Source organism: Ambystoma mexicanum, chromosome 1q, assembly GCF_040938575.1.
Source record: "Ambystoma mexicanum isolate Mex_15411 chromosome 1q, UKY_AmexF1_1, whole genome shotgun sequence".
Taxonomy (NCBI): domain Eukaryota; kingdom Metazoa; phylum Chordata; class Amphibia; order Caudata; family Ambystomatidae; genus Ambystoma; species Ambystoma mexicanum.
In genome coordinates, this window is record NC_090922.1 from 542,187,090 (window position 1) to 542,208,661 (window position 21,572).

The following is a 21,572-nucleotide window of genomic DNA, read 5'->3' on the forward strand; positions in this document are numbered from 1 at the left end:
TAAGAAAACAAAATGGCGATTCTTGTTACATCAAAACCTATATTTTGTCATATCGTGCATGAGACGGTTGGCCCACGGCCACCAAAATGCGTTTGTGGTTTCAAAGTAGAGGTATACGTATTTCTAGACTGACAGCGTAATACCGATACCACATCCGACCGAAACTAAATCCCATGTCTGAAAACAACCTCTGCACATGTGACCCCTCAGGGGGGCCTCCCTTGACCGGACCAACCACAGAAGATTGTCTCGCACGGAATCCGGACCACTGCAGTGGTCACTGGGGAAGTCTGGAGGGTGAGGGGATAAATTAACATATATGTTCCTTTTCTCTCCTGTCCTCCTTAGGGTTACATGGATGTAAAGTCCTGTCCTCATCTCTTTTCTGACGTAGTTTGTGGGCTTCTTTTCAAGGATCCTCCTTGGTCCTTCACCAAGGTGGTGGGATCGAGAGAGAGAAATACCTGAACATTTGTAAACGTTTGCACACTTTATCACAGCCACTGGCATTGCTAAATCCAATAGTAAATCTACCTGAACAATATATCTTATGGAATTGGTGACTTTCGGGCACTAGGCCCCGTACTATGGCAAGGTTGAATTTTTGTTGGGAGATAATTCTAGGTTTTGACCATACGTGGGTTATCTCTGATTTGCTAAATTGATTACTTTCCTGTGTGTTACTGGTTTTGAAGCAAATGTTTTTCTCTGTTTACTTACACTTTACTACACACAGCTATTGAAAGTCTTGCCTATGCTATGTTCTCGATTGTCTGTCTTTAAAGTATAGTGTAGCGGTTCTTGTCAGAACCCACTATTGTGGATATATATATGTGTATATGTATAAATGTATGTTTGATAGTGTGTGATACTTGTCTGAAGGTTTCATTGCTTATTGTCTATTTTGAAGATCTAATAAGTCATTGTATATTTTTGTATTTACCCAGCCAACTGGTATTATTGGAGTGCTATATGGGTGACTCATTGTAGCCCTAGACCACTCTTGCACCCATCCTCAGTCTCAGCTTTGCCGTTCTGCTACCAACCTTGATTGGGTTTGGCTAGACTTCAGTGGATTTCCTGTTCGCATAATAGGTTGGCCTCCCAATATCCACACCCTGGATTGATTTTGGAAATCCCTCTTGAAATGATGAAGCGATTTAATGTTGCATTTTTCCATGTATGCAATCCTTCCTAATCAGCTTGTTTCCTTTCCTTGTCCTGCAGTGCATGAGCCCCACGTACCTTCCGATGAGGTGTGCAGCAGGGATGTGTGGCCGTGTTCTCAGTGGTCTGGAGAGTTGTGCCCCCTCCTGCTCTCTTTACCAGCAGTGTGCACTCTGCATCCGCCAACCCCGCTGTGGCTGGTGCGCCCGAAGCTGGGAGAATGGTAGCGGACGGTGTCTGGCTGGTGGCCTTGTTGGACCCATGCTTGGTATGTACTGTCCCAGCCCAAATTGCACCCCACCCCTCAATCAGACATACATTCATTTTCTAAAAAGGAACAGAAAGGTATGCTGTTCAAAAAGCACAATAACCTCTCATTAGCTAGCTACATAGTCCTGCATACGGCACTTAGCAAATATGTGATTAAACAACATGTATACCCAGTAATGTACATCCACTCCATTTTTAATTCCACACAACCACATCACAAGTAATACTTTGCTTTACATTTCTCCTCCACAGTATCTACTATCGATTTGCATGCTCTTAGGGTGGGTGTTGGTACACACTTAAAGAAAAATATTGTTGTAACTAATTTCAAGTTGCTTTTTTACGAATGTCCTTTTTGACTTGAAATTTCTCTAGTATCCCACTGCCACTGCCAGATGCACATGACCAGACCTTATTGGAAAATCTCCATTTAGCTGATATTTCAACTTCTATTTCACTTTGAGGCATTTTCTCACATCTTTGCTTAATGTTTCAACTTGTATTCCCATCTACTTAGAGGATTTTCACTCAGTCTTCAGTTGACCATTTTAGGGCTGTTCACCTCAACCCTATGTTCGGGGTGTTAGTCACTACACAACGGTTAGGTCACCGGGATTCCTGCAATCTTCACCTGGCTCACCTAGTGGTATCAATGACTGAGCAGTGAAGGCCAACTCCTAAGAGTGGAGCAGGGTCATTTTACGTTACAGTGTAAGGCTTCTAACATAAAACAATAGTAGGTGCACAAGGGGAGGTTAAAAAACTACTTTTTTGTATAGGTAAACCGTATGTAGTTCATAGGGAAGCACACTTTGTTTTTAAAGAATGCAGGGTTGCAAAGCAATGTTCATATACAAAGGGGTCCTTCTGGTAACCGGTGTGGCTGCTAGTACCACAAGGGCACCTATGCCTGTAGAAGAACAAGCAAATTCTTTGACTACTATAGGCAATAATAAAGGTGTGAGCCTATCAGTAAGGACACTTTAGTAAGACTGAATATACATTGTAAAGAAAAAAGCTTCACATTAGCTAACAAAACACTGGAGGGTAATACTAGAGTTTGTTCCGCCAGAGGAACAGGTACAATAAATGCATATTTTGTGAATATACCCTCATATAATGTAAAGAGGAAAGACCTGGTTTCCTTATGTTTGTGAGCCTCCTCCACTTTTGCATGTTTTCTATGATGCCATGGCCATTTCCCAAGTGAGTTCCATCCCTATCGCACTGGGGATATGATACTTATATGTTTGTGTGTGGCCCTTTGGGGATCCTCATGGCCCCCAACGGTGGTGGCAATCACCAACATACTCCTTAGTCTTACAGGGTCAGTAGCCTGACCTAGACAGTTGTACAGGCTCTGGCTGGTTAGTGTATAAATTAGTGCAGTGGCTGCACGTGCAGTAGCCATTTTCTTCCGGAAAGCTCTCAAAATTGAGTTGATAGTGTTGTGAAATCCAATATCCGTGCAATTGTACTTTGTTGCTGTTGAATTTGATTTGGTAGGCTATTTTTCTTACATGAGCTTCATCAAGATCTCATAATGAAATGTGTGGAGCTACCTGAGAGTGATTGCAAGGGTTGTATGTCTGGAATTCCTCTGGAATCCACATCCCCTGTATTTTCCATGGTAAATGGCTACAAATGTTTGTTTGTGGTGGCCAGCACTGATTGGTATATGTGTGTGTATGATTGATATGTCGGGTTACCTTCTATCATGCACGTTGGTGTAAAAGCTGAGATGTTGCACCAGGAACTTTGTCAATTGCTTTGATTTGATCAAAGCATCCAAAGAGAAGACAGACCCAAGGGCGACCATGGAATCTCTGGACCAACAACAATTGGACTCTTGATTTCTCAAGGGTGTACCTCTAGCTCTGACCCGACCTGAAGGAATCTTATCTGCTGCTGCTTTCACTTAATCCAATGGAGGCAACTAGACATGTTTTTCATGCAGCTTTTTTGTGACTCTGTAACTGGGCTTGTCTAGTCTAACTATCTTTTGAAACAGACCACCACATCCCACCTGATATCCTGGCCTGCCTCTGGAAGGACCTTTTGTTCAATGATTCATCTTTATAGGTAGACACTGGTACTGTTCTCCTGGTATGGTGCCCACCAGTGCCATTCCTCCTGCACTTTCTTCAAACTGTGACCCCCCCAGACTAGGCAGTAGCCCCCACCTTTTAGTTACATAGGTTTACTCAAACTGCCACAAAAATAAGTTGCATCTCCTGTGAGTTGTGGATGGAACTCACTGGAGAAAGTTGTCAGGGAACATAAGGTATGAGCAAAAAAGCATAGGGGACTTGTGGATACATGTGGACTTTCTTCTTTACAGTCACTATTGTAAATATTTGCTCTCAAGTTACTTAATAGACATTCCTTCACGTTTTCAGGCGACCCTCTGACCTCAGCTCGGCTTACTGGTCCTTTTTTCCAGAGTCAGTGTCTTTGTTTGCTGACCTTTTCCAGCCGACTGACTGCTTAAACTTTCCCTGCACTCTGCAAGCTTTTCACAGGAATAACTCCATCTTCATTTATTGTTTGGGATATCCTGTTGAGGGTCCCCTTGCACATCTTTGGGGGTCTGTTCTGTTCTTCCTTGCCTGTAGGGCTCCTTTGCTGAGCTAGCCTACTTGAGTAGCACATGCATGTAGTATGTGGAATGCCAGGTTGATGCCTAACTTTATCTTTGGTAAACAAGTTGTAATATTGCTGATCAACTACTAGGTAGCGGCCTATGCTAAGCAAGGGACTCCAAAACATACAAAAAGTCACAAAGACTATTACTGGTAAGTAACGTTTATCAGGTCAATTTTTTTGTCTGAAAAAGTGACTATCCCTAGTTTGGCTAGCTGGACTATAAATCATTCTGCATCAGGTAAGGGCAAGGAGTGTGCCAAAAACCTCAAATCAAAGAAGACCATTTCATGATGCATGTCCCAAAAGGGTATTTTTGTGGATTCATGGGAAACCCAATGCAGAATTTGACATTGTTTTTCAGCATGTAAATATTAATGAAGCTTCACCTAATTTGCCATTTGTTTTGAAATGTGGACAGATCAGTTAGTTTGGTGAACATTCATGGATAAGATTAAAAGTAACTGCGTAGAGCAGTTTCTCCTTTTTCCTATGTAAAGTGTGATTTAACTTTAACTATACTACTCCTTGGATGTATACTATTTTTTATTAAGTGGCTCTATCAATTTAAGGTGTGATTTTTACTTTTTAAATAATTTCGTAAAGGTAGGGAAAATAAAATGTCAAAATTGCATCTTCTCATGTGAGAATTGTTGGCTGTGCATGGGCTTATGAAAGCATCTGGTTACTGCTCTTTCCATGTCAACGCCCATTTCAAACGCTTGAAAGCTGGTGACTTATGCACAGCATGTCAATCTAAAACTGACAAACTTCAAATGAGCTGTGAAAAAGATAAGTAATGTTTACCCATATTTAGTAGCATAAGTGTAAAGGCGCAGCTATGGGTCATGTTATTATTTACATCAAGTAAAGAAGGGATTGGAGGCCTTGTGTGGACCAATGCATGTTGTATAAGGCCAACTTGAGAAGCCATAAGTGACAAAGTCCTCTTCCTGACACTTGAGGGGGGTGCAGCAGTAGCCATATGGCCCAGGTGCTAGCACCAGCTGTGTAATGCAGGGCCCAGGGGTGGTGTGGGAAGAATCCCCTGGCCACACCACCACCACACCACTGGTGGGTTACAGGGGCTTGCCATATGGCGTTGCAAGGTACAGCTTATTCATTAGTCACACTTGGGGAACACACAGCTTCTTTATTGAGGTAGATTTAGACAGGCACATGTCTCTGGCTTGGCTTTCAAGCTTGTGTTAATGCACTGTGTCGTGCTAAAAGGCACATGTTGGGCCACTGTGGGCGGAACACATGTCTGCTGCTCTTCAGATGAACAAAACTAGAGTCTTTAATGGGTTTTCTCCGTCAAGCAGGTGCAGGTGTTTGTAAAAACAGGGAAGAGAAGGTTCTTCAGTGGGTTCCTCTCTTTAAATTTCTTAGTATTACTGGACCCTCAGAGTTCATTTAAAAAAGGGGATCCTTATCAGGAACAAGCTGACTCTGTGCAGTATATGTTGGGCACTAGATCAGGTTATTCTTAAGCCGACCGGTTTCTGTGGTGCAAGGTAGCTAGGCCACATTCCTCATGGCTATACAGAGGGCTCAGGTTATGTGCCTTCTTAGTTGCAATGGCAGCATTGTCTGCACTAATTAGAATCCTCTACCCTTCCCGTGTAGGTGGTTGTTCTGTTCACGGGGGGGTGAGGCGGTCTGGAACCTCCTGCTTGTGTCCGTGGAGTCTGGCGAGTCGCGCGTGAGGAGTTATCGACAGCTTATTCATTACCAGCTCAGGTACTTGAGCCTCCAAGTATTCAACATGCTCTGGAGACCCTCAATTGGGATCAGTAGGATTAGCAGACAGACTTCCTGATCCAGAAATCCAAAAGAACAGGAACTTGCCCACAAATACATACACAGAGCCTCACCTTAGATGCTCTTGGTGCGCAGAGCTCCAGGGCATATCTCTGACACCTCTCTGCCCCCCCTACTCCCGCCAACGGCTACAAAGGTTGTGTCCAGCTGCGACCAACCAGTCTTAATGCTTTCTCAAAGATCCAGCCCTTCAGAGCCTTCGGAAATGTCCCTGGACTGCCCGGTTCTCTGACCAGCTCTTTCATGGGCTACCTCACCAGAACTGGGACCTTCCGCGTTCAAGCCCGAACTTTTGGTGCACACCAGCACGAGTCACAACTCATCTTTTTCGCCATATTCCATCTCCTTTCATGAAAGGATCCGGTCCTGGAGCAGTATCTGTGACTGCAACTGGAAGGACGCCTGTTGCCGCCTGCAAATGGAGATCGTCGCTGGAACTCACCTTCCTCCATCCTGTGAAGTGCTTTGATGAGATCTGCATTATTGGATTTTGTGTTTCTTCGCCAACAGGGATTGCATCTTGCAGTTGCACCCGACCTGAAGAATCCTCAAACCTGTAACCACTGGGCACCTGATCGGAACAAAGGGCGGAAGAACAAGCCCCCAGTGACTCCCAGACGACTCACCACAATATTTTTGTATTTATTTAATTTGTATTCTATTCATTAAGGCACAGACCTAGCTCGATAGTATTGAAGCACTGTGCGTGTGGGTAGGCAGCATTTGGGCTGCCATCTTTTAACATAGCACATTACTGTGAGTTGTGCGTGGGTATATGCATCCATTGGAGTTAGTCCTTGGCCAGGTGTTGTTGAAAAGCGATGTTTTGAGAGATTTGCAAAATTGGAGAATTATGGGGGCATTCCGAGCTGACACCAAGATCGAGTTCCAGACAGTGGGTGCGTGACAGAAAAAGGATTGTTTGCGGTTCCGCTTTATGGACGAGTTGTGATTAAAGCCAGTCGTCGATTTGCTGTGCGAGGAGCATGTGCCACCAGATAAGTGGAGCTTAGCTGTCAGGTATGCTGGTGTGCTACTCATAACTGCTTTGTAGATGATGTCATGCAGTCTTGAACAGTTTAGTTTGTGTTGGACGTGGGTGATTCGCTATGCACCTGGAATAAAACATGCTGCAGCCTGGTGGAATGCTTTTAGGGGAGCCAAGTAAGCAGCTGGGAGCCCAATCAGGAGGGCATTTCCCTCATCAGTGTGAAAGGCCACAAGGACCTGCACTTTGGTCTGTAAATCCTGCGGCAGAATGAAGAGTTTGAATTTGCGATGGGTGGCGATTCGGAGTCAGGCTCTTTGGCTATTCTTGGCTATGTTTTTCTGTAAGGACAGGCTGCTGTCAGTGGTTAAACCTAAGAGTTTTGCAAAGTCCGAGAGTTGTAGACCAAATCCTTCTAGGTGCATATAATAGAGCCATTGTTGGACAGGTTGTTGTTTAGTGGGCGGACCAAAGAGAATTCATTCAGTCTTGGATGAGTTTAGTATAAGGTAGGCAGTCAACATCCAGGATTGGATTATGGCTAGTTAATCGCAGAGACAAATGATGTGCTGCTTGCCATTTACTATGATGTACAATTGAGTACCATACGTGTATTGGTGGATGGATATATTGGATATTTGAGGAGAGTACCCAAGGGTTCCATGTAAAGGTTAAAAAGGATTGGTGAGAGGAGGGAGCCTTGGGGGATTCTGCAGGAGACCTGAAGTCTGTTAGAAAGCAATGTGTTCATCTGGATGGTGGTATCTGCCCGAGAGGTAGGAGGTAAACCAATTCAGTACAGTGCCAGAAAATCTCATCCTTTCGGCAAGGAGGGAGAGGAGGATGAAGTGGTCGATGGTGTTGAATGCAGCTCAGATGTCAAGGAGGCATTATCCATGATTTGGAGGGCATCGTCCACCACCTGGATGGTGGCTGTCTGAATGCTACACTTGTGGCGGAACCCTCACTGATAGACCTTTTGAAGGTAAAGTTGTTCGATTCTTGCGAGTAGTTGTGCAGGAACAACTTTTTCCAATATTTTGCCAATAAATGGAAGGTTCGTAATGGGCTTATAGTTGGCCAGGTCATCTGGATCTACGTGTTTTTTTTCTTTCAGAAGAGGTTTTATAAGACCAATTTTGAGGGTGTCCGGCATTACCCTTCTGTGAAAGAGGCATTAATGATGCTGAGGAACATGTTGGGCATGGGACCCGCTAATTGATGGAGGCTGGGATGTATCATCGGATTAAGAAGTAGGTTTGAGGGAGGCAATTGTTTTTATGAGATTATCGGGCGGTTCCAATTCTGTGGGAGGTTGATTTGATGGTCTCACAGATTTAGTCTTTTTTTTTTTTTTTACGATGACAAATCTGTTGATTCTGTCACATTTTTCCTGATTTGCTGGTGCCACTGCGTCAGGTGAGGGTTTGGTACAATGCTTTACTACTTCACAGAGGGCTTGGCTACTACTAGAGGCTTCTGCATTGGTAGCGAAGTAGTTACCAGCTTTGGCGTCTGTAATCCAAATCCTATTGCCGCTAAGAGCTCGTGGATGTGCCAAGGGGACGATGGTTTGGTCTTAGTGTGGCTGGTTTTTGGGGAGTGCATGAGTGTCCATTACTTTTATAGCAGAGTTGTTGAATAATTCTAGGAGACCAGAGTCATTCGCTGGGGTGGGAAAGTCTACAAAGTTTGCTTCTAGCTTATTGACCGGGAATGTTTTGAAAGATGGCATTGAGTGAGGGGGAATTTTGCCTGACCTTTGTGGGCCATAGTTGAATGGGTCACTGATAGTGGGATGGTGGTGTTGTCAGACCAGTCGAGTGGAATTGGGCCTGCGCAGGTGATAAGGGGGTTGATGTGTACACTAAATCTAGGGTGTTGCCTTTGTTGTGTGTGCAGTAGAGCACAATTTGCTTTAGGTCAAGGTCTTGTGAAAAGTGTGCTTCGATTGTGGCTTGTGAGCCTGTGACTCGTGGAGGCTAAAATCTCAGTGAAAGACATTATTAAAGTGTGCTGATTTGGCGAGGAAAGTCTGCCATGAAATAGTCACTTGTGTGAGGTGGTCTATAGATGAGATGGAAGGTGATGGATGCCTTGTGTAATAAAGGGAACTGGCAGGTGAGTGATTCAGAAGAGCTTATTCTTGGAGAGGGGGCTGATGGAGCATGGCCAATCACTCCTGTGGATGATTGCCAATCCGCCTCCTGGCCTTCCTGGCCAGTCGGCATGTTGGATTGAGTAGCCGTGAGTTACAAGGATGTCGAAAACATGTGGGGGGGGGGGGGTGATGGGGTAAACAATGTGTGTGTGATGAACAGGGCATCAATCTTGCTGTACAAAATCAGGTCACCATGAGCGACTGCTTAGGGAGCATTGATTAACATGAGAGGGCGTGTGCCTCTGGCCTGAGGGTATTGGATGCGGGCAGGGACGATCTCAATGAGGTTTCAGAGTGTAGCTTTCTGGGGCTGCCCAGGGCACTTGACCATTCGAACCCTAGTGGGAGTGGGGATTTATTTATGTATTTGTAACGCGCCAGGAGCCCGCAGGCATCAGGGCGCACATGCACACAAAGACAACAAAAGAGAAACGGGACAGAGTAAAGGAGGACGATCATAGAGCTCCTGAATTCACTACTTGAAAAGTATGGTCTTGAGTGTTTTCCTAAAAGGGAACAGATTATCCACTAGTCTTAGATCACTGGGAAGGGAATTCCACAGCTTGGCTGCCTGTACTGGGAAAGATCGACCAAGACCCTTAGCCTGTTTGAAGATCGGGCAGAAGAACAGGGCCAGGTTGGATGAGCATAGTAGTCTTCCGGGTGAGTTGCGAGTCACCGCAGATTTAAGATAAGAGGGGGCGTTGCCAAAAAGACAAGGTGGACGATTATACATGTTTTAATTTGAATGCGATCCTGTATGGACAGCCAGTGCAGATCTTTCTGATGTTTTGAAATGTGCTCATTCCACAGGAAATTTTTTTATAATTCGCACTGTATCGTTCTGAATTCTCTGACATCTTTTTAGACTGGTGTTGTTTGCCCCAAGAAGTAGTGCATTACAGTAGTCGAGCCTTGGTAGGACGGTGGCACGGCCGATGGTAGCAGCATTCTTTTCAGTCAGAAATGGTCTTATAGAAGGTGATATTTATATTTTCTGCTGATCATGTTGGTGTGTTCGTCCGAGTTGAGTGAGGCTTCCAGAGTGACACCCTGTTTTTTTCCTTATATAGGACTGGAATACTGATGTTATTTATAGGGAACAACGCCTACTTTTTTTGGGAGAGGATTGACGGTAACCGCTTTGATGGAGAGCTGAGTGTGCTTGTCCTGGAAGGAAGCATTGACAAACTGTCAGGAAAAGAGCAAAGGCGGCTATATGCTCAACAATGATTTTCAGTGTGAGGGTTTTCTGCACAAGAGGTGGGTTTCATACAGGGCAGTAACTTCTCCTTATCTGATACCATGATAGAGCTGATAGAAAATTTGGAGGAGGCACGAAGGACCCTCAACACCACTGGAGGGTTAACGAGAGGTTTCGGGGTGGATTGGGCTAGGAGAACCTGGTCCCTTGCTTTGGCAATTTGTACTTCGAAGGCTGCCTGAACCATCCTACAGTCTGACGCTGAGGGCACATTGGGAGGTGGTAGTGGAAGCAGGTTTTTCCAGGGATTTAAATATTTGGAAGCGTTTTCCTGTCTTCAATTTGGGTGTTCAAAAAGTTTATTTTTTGTTTCAAGATTTTTAATTTATAAATTGTATCTGTTGCTTTCCATGGTTCCTTATTCTCTTTGTCGGGAGTTTCAGCCATTTAGCTTCAACAGAGCGTTTGAGCTTCTTTAGAACAGATAGTTCAGGGGTGAACCATTGTTTGTGCTTTGGATCAGCTCTAATAAGCCTCAACCGGAGCGGAGCAGTATGATCGATCATTGTCTAGAGAGACTTAGTATACAGATATACCAAAGCATCAGCATGGTCATTTTCTGCAGGGTCTTAAATGACTGAATTCAGGCAAGACTGAATATCGAGGGAAGAGATATTTTTAAAATTCCGACTCATGACCTTTGCTGGGGTTGGAGGATCTCTGAAAGTGGGTCTTAAATTCAATATGGAAATTAACTACATAATGATCGGACCAAATGCAAGGGATTGTCGCGAAAGTGTGAACTGCCAAATTTTTTGCAGTCACTCATTCCAATATGTTCCACTTCTCATTTGTAGGTTTGTTGTTCATAACCTGGTATTCAATATTGATGATTGATGCTTCCAGATTGGTAGCATTTGAGTCCATGGAGTTACCCCGCCAATAATTAAAATCGCCCAGGAGTAAAGTGGAGCTGTTAGAACCGCAAAATTTTCTCAGCAGTTGTATGATTTAGTCATGGATGTCTGGCATGATTTGCGGGGGGCGATAGATCAAAACAAAAGTTAATGCATGATTGGGGGTAGGTGTCATCTTAAGATGTAGTATTTCGCATCCTGAGCATTTACATGGGGGCGGGAAGAGCCGCAGTTCACATTTGGCAATAATTGCCACTCCGCCATCACTGCCTGTCTCCCTGTTCTTGCTGAAGAAAGAATAGCCTTTGGGAATGGCCAGGTTAGTCATGGGACCACTAGAATCAGTACCCCAGGTTTCTGTAATGTACATCAGATCCAGATCTTTTTGGTCAATAAGGTCGTGGACATTCTGGGCGTGATTGTTGAGCGACCTTGTGTTTAAAAGGGCCATCTTAATCTTTTTGTTAGGTGTTGCCTGGAATGTGGACTTTTTTTTTTTTAGCAGAGACTAGGTTAGAGGACTCCCCCGATTCAATGACCAAGGTAACCGTATCCTGAGGTGACCCGTTAGCTTGACAGGGACTCGGAGGAATAGAGAGACTAACTTGTCCTACCGCGTGATTTTCAATGGAGGGTATTCCTAAAGCATTAGACTGACCCGAGAAATCCGTAGTATCCAAGGTTGACGTTTCATTGGGAGGTAAATGCTGAAGAGTCTGATCGGACAATTCTAATTTTAATTTGACATATTTTTGTATGATGGTAAGCATTTGCAGCCTTTGAGCGGTAAGGAAGAGATCAATTGCAGCGGATACGCCCATTCTGAGTGACAGAGGGAGGTGCGCTGAATAGGGAGAAGGAAAAGAAGCAGAGAGCTATATAAGATTAATAGAGCTACGTACTAGATATTGGATCAGGGATGTAAATCAAGAGGCAATGGCTGATCCGGCGATGGCCCAGCGAAGTCCGGCTGGTCACTGAAAGCGCCTGACGGATCAATAAGTAGCGTTAGGGAGTCTGGGAGATATAGTTGCCAGGGCGCATCAAAACTACAAAGATGTCAGTTGTAACAAGGAAAGTAAGTCTTAAGTGAGAGTGCTTTATCTCTCTGCCAATAATGCACACATGATACACTATATATTGTACTTCCTTTGCAGGCTTAAAGGTATCAATCAGCACAATATTAGATGAAATGAAGAAACTGCTGCCCGAAATTGTCTCAGTGGCTCAATGGAACCTACAATTCGGCTAGAAGTCTAGGCACTCAAAAAATCAGGGATTTTTGCAAATCATCAACAACCCTACTGGCCATGTGAGCCCATGAGGAGGTAAACAATCAATCTGACAATCTAATGCTCTAGGTACTTAAATAGGGCCGGCGAAGACAGCTCACTGAAAGCGCCGGCACTGAAAGCACCTGACGTATCAATAAGTAGCGTTGGGGTGTCTGGGAGATGTAGTTCCCAGGGCATGTCAAAACTACAAAGATAGCAGTTCTAACAAGGAAAGTAAGTCTAAGTGAGAGTGCTTTAGCTCTCCGCCAATAACATACAAATGATACACTATATATCGTACTTACTTTGCAGGCTTCAACGTATAACTAAGCACAATATTAGATGCAATAAAGAAAGCGCCTGACATATCAATAAGGGCTGAGGGATGGGCTGTGAGTGGAGCAGATACTTAGTTGCATTGAAGGCGAAAAGAAGGTTAGTGGGTCTGATCCTTGGCCCCATCACGCCCGAACAGGCGCAAACAAGTGAGGTCCTTATCTTCGTCCATTGTTTGCTGAAGATGCCAGCGATGAGGATGCATAAGGAGGACAGGCGAAATAGGTGGTGTGTGGAAACAACTGTTTTGCAGAGCCAGGTCACGTGACCAGCAAGGAGTCTACTCAATGCTGTATATCTGCAGCTGGCCTAAAGTCCTTAAGTAGAGGCCTGGATGGCGTACAAACTGGTGGTGGGTGGAGCAACTGAGTGGCATGGCCTGGCTACATGACTAGCAACCTATTCTATCTGGGAGTCAGGGGTGGGGGGACGTAAGGAAGCATACCTGTGCCTGTCCCCCCTTGTTCTCCATAGGGTAAAATTGGGAACAAGTCCCTTTGTCTCCCATGTCTCCTCCACTCCCCTTTGGTCATCGAACCTGGGTCAGCTATCCTGCCCCTCATTTAGCCTTGGGTCTGATAGAAAGAAGAGAACTTGCCTATCCTTGGGTACGTTGTTATTGTGGCATTAAGCATGGGCTGGGACGGGATGGCTGCCACGGGTAGGGAAGGCAGGGTTCCGTACGGGGCCCCTCTCTTCCCTTTCCATGGCGGTGGTCGGGAGCAGAGAGGAAGGAGCGGCGGCTACCGAAATGAGGTAAGTGGGGGTGGGGGGGCCGAGGGTGGGGGTAAGATGGGAGCTGGGGGAATCTGCCATTAGGCGGCTTGGAATGCAGGCTGAGATCTCAGGTTTCAGCTCGTGTTTTTAGCCACCTGATTGGCTGGCTCCCCCCATAAGGTAGCTAATGGACTTCTAATTCGTTTGAAACTAGTCATCACCACAAGCCCATTGCATCCTTTCAAAAGACAACTCCTACCTGTGAGAAACCTTGTGTTGGACCCTGTGACTTTTGGGCACAAGGCCCCATTCATCTTAGGGTTTGGACTTCTAAAGTAAGGATATTAGACTTTTGATTGGTTCCCATGATCTATTGCATCTACATTACTTACCTGCAATGCTTGATTACGTTATTTGATGATGTCTATTGAGTGAACCTAATGGTGATGGTATACATGTGTATTTTAGAGTATTATTTGATATTACTACCTCCTAGTTCCATTTATCATTGTGTTCTAAAGACCTACATAAATAACTATTTTTGTATCTGACTGTCGAAACTGAGTGTATGCTGTTCTGTGTGGACTCCTTGAGGGCCACTGGCTTCGCACACACTCTCCTGAGACTTTGTCTTGACTGCTCTCCATTGCTACTTTGATTGGGTTTTGGCTAAACTCCGAGCTCGGTTTCCCATAACCGGGCTGGCCTCCTAAAATCTGTCCCCCAGGCCAGATCCTTGAAATCCATTTTAACAAAGCATTATGGCTATGTCGGACAGTTTAAAATCTGACCTACAATCCCTGTGCCCCAGGAGGGGGGTCTGAATTACTATTAAAGCAGCTTTCAGTTAATACCAAGTGAGGGTGTTGGAAGAAAGGATACACAGAGGAAGGGTGAAGGATGAGAGGAAACGAAAGCAAGAAGGGCAACCAAGCCTTGATCATGTTTGCAGTGTAAAATAAATCTGTTTTCCCCAATTTTTCGAGCAAGCCCTAAGTTGTCTGTTTATGTCTCAGCTATGAAATCAGGTAATGGGTACATTTCTGCAGCAGAACTAGAATACTCAAGTTAGATGGAAATGGTGGGCCTACAGCGTAGTAAATTTGCTTATCTCTGCTCAAAACAACATTTCCAAATCTGATGACTTTCTGATGTCTGAAGGATTTCTCTTCACATCCCAATCAGGTGTTTGTGTTGAAGAGGGGATTCCTGCTATACACTTTATCGACTTTTTAATTTGCCTTTCTGTTGCAGGTTTGGAGGCAACTTGCCGCAGCCCCGAAATGGAGTGGGCGTTTATGTCCTGCCCACCTGAAAATGAATGTCTCAACAATCACCATGACTGCAATAAAACACAAAACTGCAACGACATGGCCCAGGGTTATGAATGCACCTGCAAAAATGGTTATACCCTGGACAAGTGAGTATGACCTTCCCCTTGGTGAACATGAATGTACGTTGACTGTAGCTCCAGTTTTCCACATTCAACAAGTGAGTATGGCTTGAGAATGCTAAGGGATCAGCCATGCAGCTGCAGTACTTGCTACAGCCAGGCTAGTGAGCGTGCCATTTTTCTGTAAAAAGCTTGTATGCGTTTGAATACTTCTGCAGGAGGACCAGCAGCCTGATCCAGTGATTGAGACTTTTACTAGGGGTTGGTTGCCTTCTCTTTTCTCTGGTGAGGCCTCTCCACCTCCCTCTGCCACCAGTTGTTCAACTGCATGAAGCTAAACTGGCAGGCAGGCTCCCGAAATGCCACCAATGAGGCAGTGAACATCGATGTTGGATTCTCTTTCTGAATACGGAAGATAAAATGCTTGTTTTGTCATTTGTGCTTCTGCAGGATTGGCTTCAGCCTCCTTGTTCAATCGGGAGATGCTCGTTTTTTTCCTTGAAGTCAGGTGACAGGCTGCCTCAACATGGTCAGGCTCAACAGAATGAACCCCACCCCACTTCTTTATTCAGGGTCTCATTTCTAGCTTTCGTAGCTGCCAAGTGGAATGCTGCAGCTTTGTCTTGGCCAACAGCTGATTTTCTCTTCTGCGGCTTCATGTACTTTGGCTTGTGCGTTTCTTGGTGAGGCCTGGTAGTTTGCCTAGACCCAACAAAGGTGTCAGTTTGCTCATCTTAACGGAGACCACAAATTCCTTCTGTCCCTCTCTAAGGGTTGCATATGCCACCCTGTGAGAATTAGCCACCACTTGCCTCAACTCTCAAATTGGATTACTTCAACAATGCATCTCCTTCTCCTGGAAGGTGACGATTGGTTGCCACAATTTTTCTTTGGGCATAAAGGGCCAACTGTTCTAGATGGGATATGTGGAAATCTAATTATTTTGTGCACTTAAGTTCATCTTGTAGTTGGGTTCACAATACACGTTCTATGATCATGGCCTCTTGTGGTAATATGTATATTTGTTCTTTGATGGGAGTAGTGGTCTTTTTCTCTCAGTATTCCAATCTCCTGTCCTTTTCCTCCATGTGGGATGTTGCCCCACGGAAGGCGATGGGACCAGAGCATTATGTAAAGCAGCCTTTAATTATAACAAAATAATCTGCTAGTGTATGTAGGTGGTCCTGCCCCCCAACAGTTCCTACTTCCTGCATGCCTCTGACCACAACTGTTTTCTCTGTGTCAGTGGGGCTGGAGCATAGTTTAGTGCCTGTGCATTTTCATGTGCCGATAGTCTCTTTTTGATATTTGTTATTCCTTCATCAGGTCTGTGCTCTAGAATGAGGGGTTTAAACGATGTGCTTTCTATGGCAAGGGTTTGCTTATTCTAGTCTACATGTTGTGTTTGGTAGAACTGCGCGCTTTGACGCACTTATTTTTCAAGCACTCACCATGCAGTTGAAATCCTGTGAAGATGCTTTGCGGCGCATGCTCCAAGCAGTTGCCAAAACGTAATAATGGAAGTGATACCGTGGTGCTGCATCTGTGCCCTTCTTCCAGCCCTTGGATGTAGTGATCTAATGTCACAAATGCTGGGAACCAGCGTATTATCCTCCAAATCTGATAAATCAATGTCCACCTCCCCTTTATCCTCACCTGTCTCTTCCGGAACGGAGTTTCGTCTGAAGGTCTTGTTCTTGGGCTTCTTCTTCTTTGTGAAGAGGTACGGCCGTCCGCGGGAAGAAGCCACCCTGATCCCCTGATAAACAGGGAAGCAGCCGGCCCCCGTCCCGCAGAGACCAAGATGAGAGGAAAAAAGCAGCCGCTTAAAAAAACCTCTCTACGGATGTAGTTGATACCAATGCTGAGCAGGAAGAGATGACTGTGAGCCCGGGAATGCAGAAAAAACCGGAGCAGGGGATTCAAGGTAAGTTTCTCGGTGCAGCAGTAAGCTGGAGAGTCCGGTGAAGCTGATACTGAACAAGGAGCAGTGCGAGAGACCGGAATGGAGGCACCGCCAAGAACCAGGAACGTGATCCGGGAGAAAGGAAGGAGGGGAGAACCCCGTAAGGTAAAGGGACCGAAAGGACGGGAAGGCAGGGAAAAGGAAGGGAGGAGGAGAAACAGAACGAAAGGATGCCGCGATAGAGGCCGCGGTAAATGGCAACAGGAGTAGGGTAAGGAAAACAAAGTAGCATGGCAACAAGGCACAGGAAACAAAGTTGCAACGCACAGAGCCCAGGGGAGGGCGTGGTTAAATACAGGAACAAGAGAAAAAGACTAGACCGTCAAACCAGGAAGTGAAAAGAGAAAACACGGAACAGTCTAATGGCGCCGCCAACGCCAAGCCTTCCATAACCGCCAGCGACCACCAAAAGACGGCGGCATGACATCTAACACTCCTTCACTACTGGCTCAGCATGTCCCCAGCGCTACTCCTGAGGGCCGCAAACAACCTATACAAAAGCTGCCTTCTGTCGCTACAGAGGAAGCTTGTCACTCAGAACCTCACTCAAAGTTCTCTCTCCACTAGGTCAGCATGAATCAATCTGTCCATTCAACAGCCCACTGGGACTGAAAACACTCTTACCTTGTCACATGCGCATTAAGAAAATGAGTGATACACTGACCCGTCCTGAAGTAGCCATCGTCTGCGCTTTCAGCATCAGTGTGGTGGGGCCCCTAAGTCCACATAACTTGGATGATATCTCTACCTATCCTGGACTGTTTAGTGCACAGCCACAGAACTGAACTTTGCCTCACCCAGATCTCCTGGTAATCACGGATGCTAGAGATAGTCTTTGCCAACCAATTCTACAAGGACAAGGTTTAATAGGTGTTCAGGCGGATTTTCCGATTCAATCACTTTGGTGGATTCAGAGAGGCCAACATATTATGGTAAACACGAAAAGACACTCTGGTCTAGACACACCCAATCAAGGTAGAGCAGAAAAACAGTAAGGCTTCGACTCAGAAGGGTGTGAGAGGGTCTGGGGTTACAATTAGACCGACACAGAACACTCAAATAATTCAAATCTTTTAAAAATGTTTTAGTGTGTTCAGGTGCATTAATAAAACCTTTCACATACATGAAGAAATCAGAAAAATAGACTTCAATCGATTTAAAATTCGATCACATAAAAATACACCAAGGATAAAAAAATATATATATATCTCCTAAAAGATTTCTCAATACATTTCATTACATGGTTGATCATAATAAGTCAATCCGTTCATATCCTTATGCAAAACCGATAAAATTACCCACCAAACATATTCTGTTCCCTACTGATAATCACAATTCAATTATAATAATAATAATTCTCCATCAAGCGTTGGGGGGCGTGGCTTGGACGGCCATGTAATAGGTCGCACTCTGGAGGAGCTCCGCTGATCCTGTTTTGATCCTGATGGAGGGGTACGTCCACGGGGGCCGGCCGACGTTGGAAATCGATGTCCAGGTGTGTGAATGCCACCACTACACCCGGTGAAAGTTTGGGACGTCTGGAAGGCCTAGAAACCGAAATAAATGTGATTGACTGGGACGAGCTCTGAGCAGGCGGACAAGACAAAATGGCGGCGACACGCTGCGAACACCGAGGATCATGAAGTCAGTGTCGCGATCACGAGTGCAGGACCCTTGGGTCCCTTTGCTTGGAGACTAAAACACATGAGCGCCGCCTAGGACGCACGGTGGCCCAGCGAGTGGGAGAGCCGAACGGATGTAGCTGTGACGACAGGACCGTGGGCCTAGTGGTTAGGGTGCTCCGGGCGTGTTGGATGCCCCATGGTGTGGTGGGCCAGGCTTTGGGCATTGTGTGGCGTGACTCCCCCTCGGTGCCTGGCGGGACGGGCCCCCGCCCGACTCATACAACGACATGACTACGAGAGGTGTGAAACCCAAGGCCAAACAGCCCACGATGGAGGCTTACGCCAAGTCCCCCCCAGGGGCGGAAGGAGGCAAGAACAAAGAGACCCCCGTGACGACCGCGGAGTCACCGGGCACGATACAGGAGGTGCTGGCGGCGATTGCGGACTTAAAAGTGTCATGGGAGACCAAGTTGGGCCTCGCCATGAAAGAGCTACAGGAAGGCTTAAACCTCAAGATCGGTGCCGTCCAGGAGGAGGTGAATCTGCTTAGGCTAGATGTGAGGGCGGTCTCGGAGTGCACGGGGACCATCGAGAAGGAGACGGCCACGAACACGGCAGACTGCGCTGCTCATAAAAAGCAACTACATGCCCTTGTGCAACGGGTGGGCAACCTGGAGGACAGAGCGGAGCAGGCGGAGGGACGTGCCAGAAGTAACAATATTCGCATCGTGGGCCTACCTAAAGGAACTGAAGGGCCAGACCCCACGGAATTTGTGGAATCCATGTTTTTGCAGGAGATTACCGGCGGGGTACTGACCCAGGGGTTTGCAGTTGAGAGAGCTCATAGGGCCCTAACCAGGAGGCCGCCTCCTGGGGCCCCCCCCCCCGCGGCCGGTGATCGCGAAAATTCTGAACTACCGAGATCGCGAAAAGATTCTTGAATTCTTTCGAAAAGGGGGAACGATTGACAGAGGATCGGCCAAGATCACGGCCTCCCCTGACTACACGCTACAAGTACAGCGGAGTCGGATGCACTTCGGGGCGGTGAAAAGGAGACTTTGTGAAGCTGGCCATCGCTACATGCTACTCTACCCGGCCAAATTGAAAGTTTTCTACAGAAGCAGATCCCTGTTCTTTGAAACACCAACTGAAGCGATGGACTGGCTAGACGCGCTGGGCAGTCCTCAAGAATCGGGCATCCAGGCAGAGACTACGGAAGATAAGTAGCTTATGGCTGGGCCGCCTGGGGCAATAGGGCCGAGACATTGGGACTTGAATATAGTCATTTGTACGGTATGTGATGCGTATGATGTGGTGCTGACTGGCTTGCCCATTGGGTGTGCCTACCCGTGGTTACTTGATTGGGAGCCCCAAGAGGCTTCCTTTGTCCCCAGTAGTAACATATCTAGTTAGTTAGGTCGCTGTTAGATCGGCGACGCCCCGCGGGGTCCTATTCCTTGTATACGGGATAAGACCAGACGCGGGTGGGCCTGAGATCCAGGGATGGAGCTGGGCTTTTGTTGGGATGGGAGGGGTTGTTTGCTGTGGTGTGTAGTTGGGAAACAGGGAGGGGGGATGGGGATCAAGGGCGGAAGAGCCGGCGGAGTGTTAGACCAAGGGGGTATTGTGGGGAGGGCGGGCTGAATACAGATCAAACCGATGGCATCGGATAGTCTTCGCATAGTTACCTGGAATGTCCGAGGCCTCAATAGTTACCTCAAGCGAAACAAAGTAATGCTATACCTGAAGAGGATGCGGATAGACATAGCCCTGCTACAAGAGACCCACCTCACCAGGGAGAAATTGGAGGTGGTCATGAGGAAGTGGAAGGGCAAGGTAGTGGGTGCCACGTACTCGGCGTATGCTAGAGGGGTCATCACCTGCGTGGCGCCGCACGTGCCGTTCCGGGTGCTTGACTCGATAGTGGACCCAGAGGCTAGAATGGTGGCGATAACAGGACTCCTGGAGAACAGGGAAGTACACATCCTCAACCTGTATACCCCCAATCATGATACTGCAGCCTACTTTAGATCCCTCTATGGCAAACTCGGCCCCTTGGTAGGGGGTGCGATGGTGTGGGGTGGGGACTTCAATTGCGTCTTAGATCCCAAAATCGACCGGTCCGCTGACACCAAAGGGAAAATGTCGCCGGCGGCCAAGGCGCTCGGGACATTGCTAGGAGACTTGGGACTGGTAGATGTGTGGAGGAGACTCCACCCCACGGAGAGGCAGTATTCGCACTATGCGGCGCCATACGATTCATATACGAGATTGGATTATGTGTTTGGAACTGCCGAGATAGCGGGCGAAATAGTGGGGGCGGAATACAAAGCTCGAGTATTGTCAGACCATTCGCCCCTGGTGGTAGAGTGGCGACACCAACCCCCTAGGCCTCTGGTCCCCACATGGAGGCTCCGGTCGGAGGCACTGCAGGATGAGGGATTCCGGGAAGACCTGAGGGTTGCCATCGGGGAATATTTTGAGATAAACACGGGTAGCGTGCGTTCTGCGGGAACTCTGTGGGAGGCCTTTAAGGTAGTGGTGCGCGGAGTGGCCATCTCTAAATCCAAGGGACTTCAAGGGGGTATCGGGAGGGAGCTTCAGGACACCGAAAGGGAACTGGAGAGCCTGGCCCGTCTCGAGAATGCCACTCAGGTAGACAAGACTAGGATGAGAGACCTTCAGGTGGCGTGCAGCGCTCTTTGGGACCGACTATGTAGACTGAACCATAGGAAATACACCGAGCGGCTGCACGCGGGGGGCGACAAGCCAGGCAGACTGTTGGCCTGGCTGTACAAGAGTGAGTCCCCCCGAGTGGTTATTCATGAGATCCGTGGTGAGGACGGTGGTCTTCGCAACACTCAGGATGGGGTGAACGAGGAATTCCTCAGGTTCTACAAACGTTTGTATGAGGACACTGGGGAGGACAGGAGCCAGGACATCCTGAACACACTGGAAGGCATTGGTCTGCCCACCCTAGACGACCTGGAGCGGGAGGAACTGGACGCCCCTATCACTTCTGATGAGCTGGAGGTGGTGATCCGGGGCCTCCCCACGTGTAAGGCACCTGGAGCGGATGGCCTGCCT

The 21,572-nt window shown here is 46.8% G+C and overlaps 1 protein-coding gene across 1 annotated transcript in view; it reads left to right on the plus strand.

Moving 5' to 3' along the window:
• The window catches only part of MEGF8 (multiple EGF like domains 8), a 1,665,761-nt gene that overhangs the window by 1,365,936 nt on the left and 278,253 nt on the right, over positions 1-21,572 (plus strand). The window contains exons 37-38 of the mRNA XM_069640964.1: positions 1,228-1,435; positions 14,756-14,921. Coding sequence (XP_069497065.1) covers positions 1,228-1,435; positions 14,756-14,921 — 374 coding nt within the window. The remainder of the gene's footprint in view (positions 1-1,227; positions 1,436-14,755; positions 14,922-21,572) is intronic.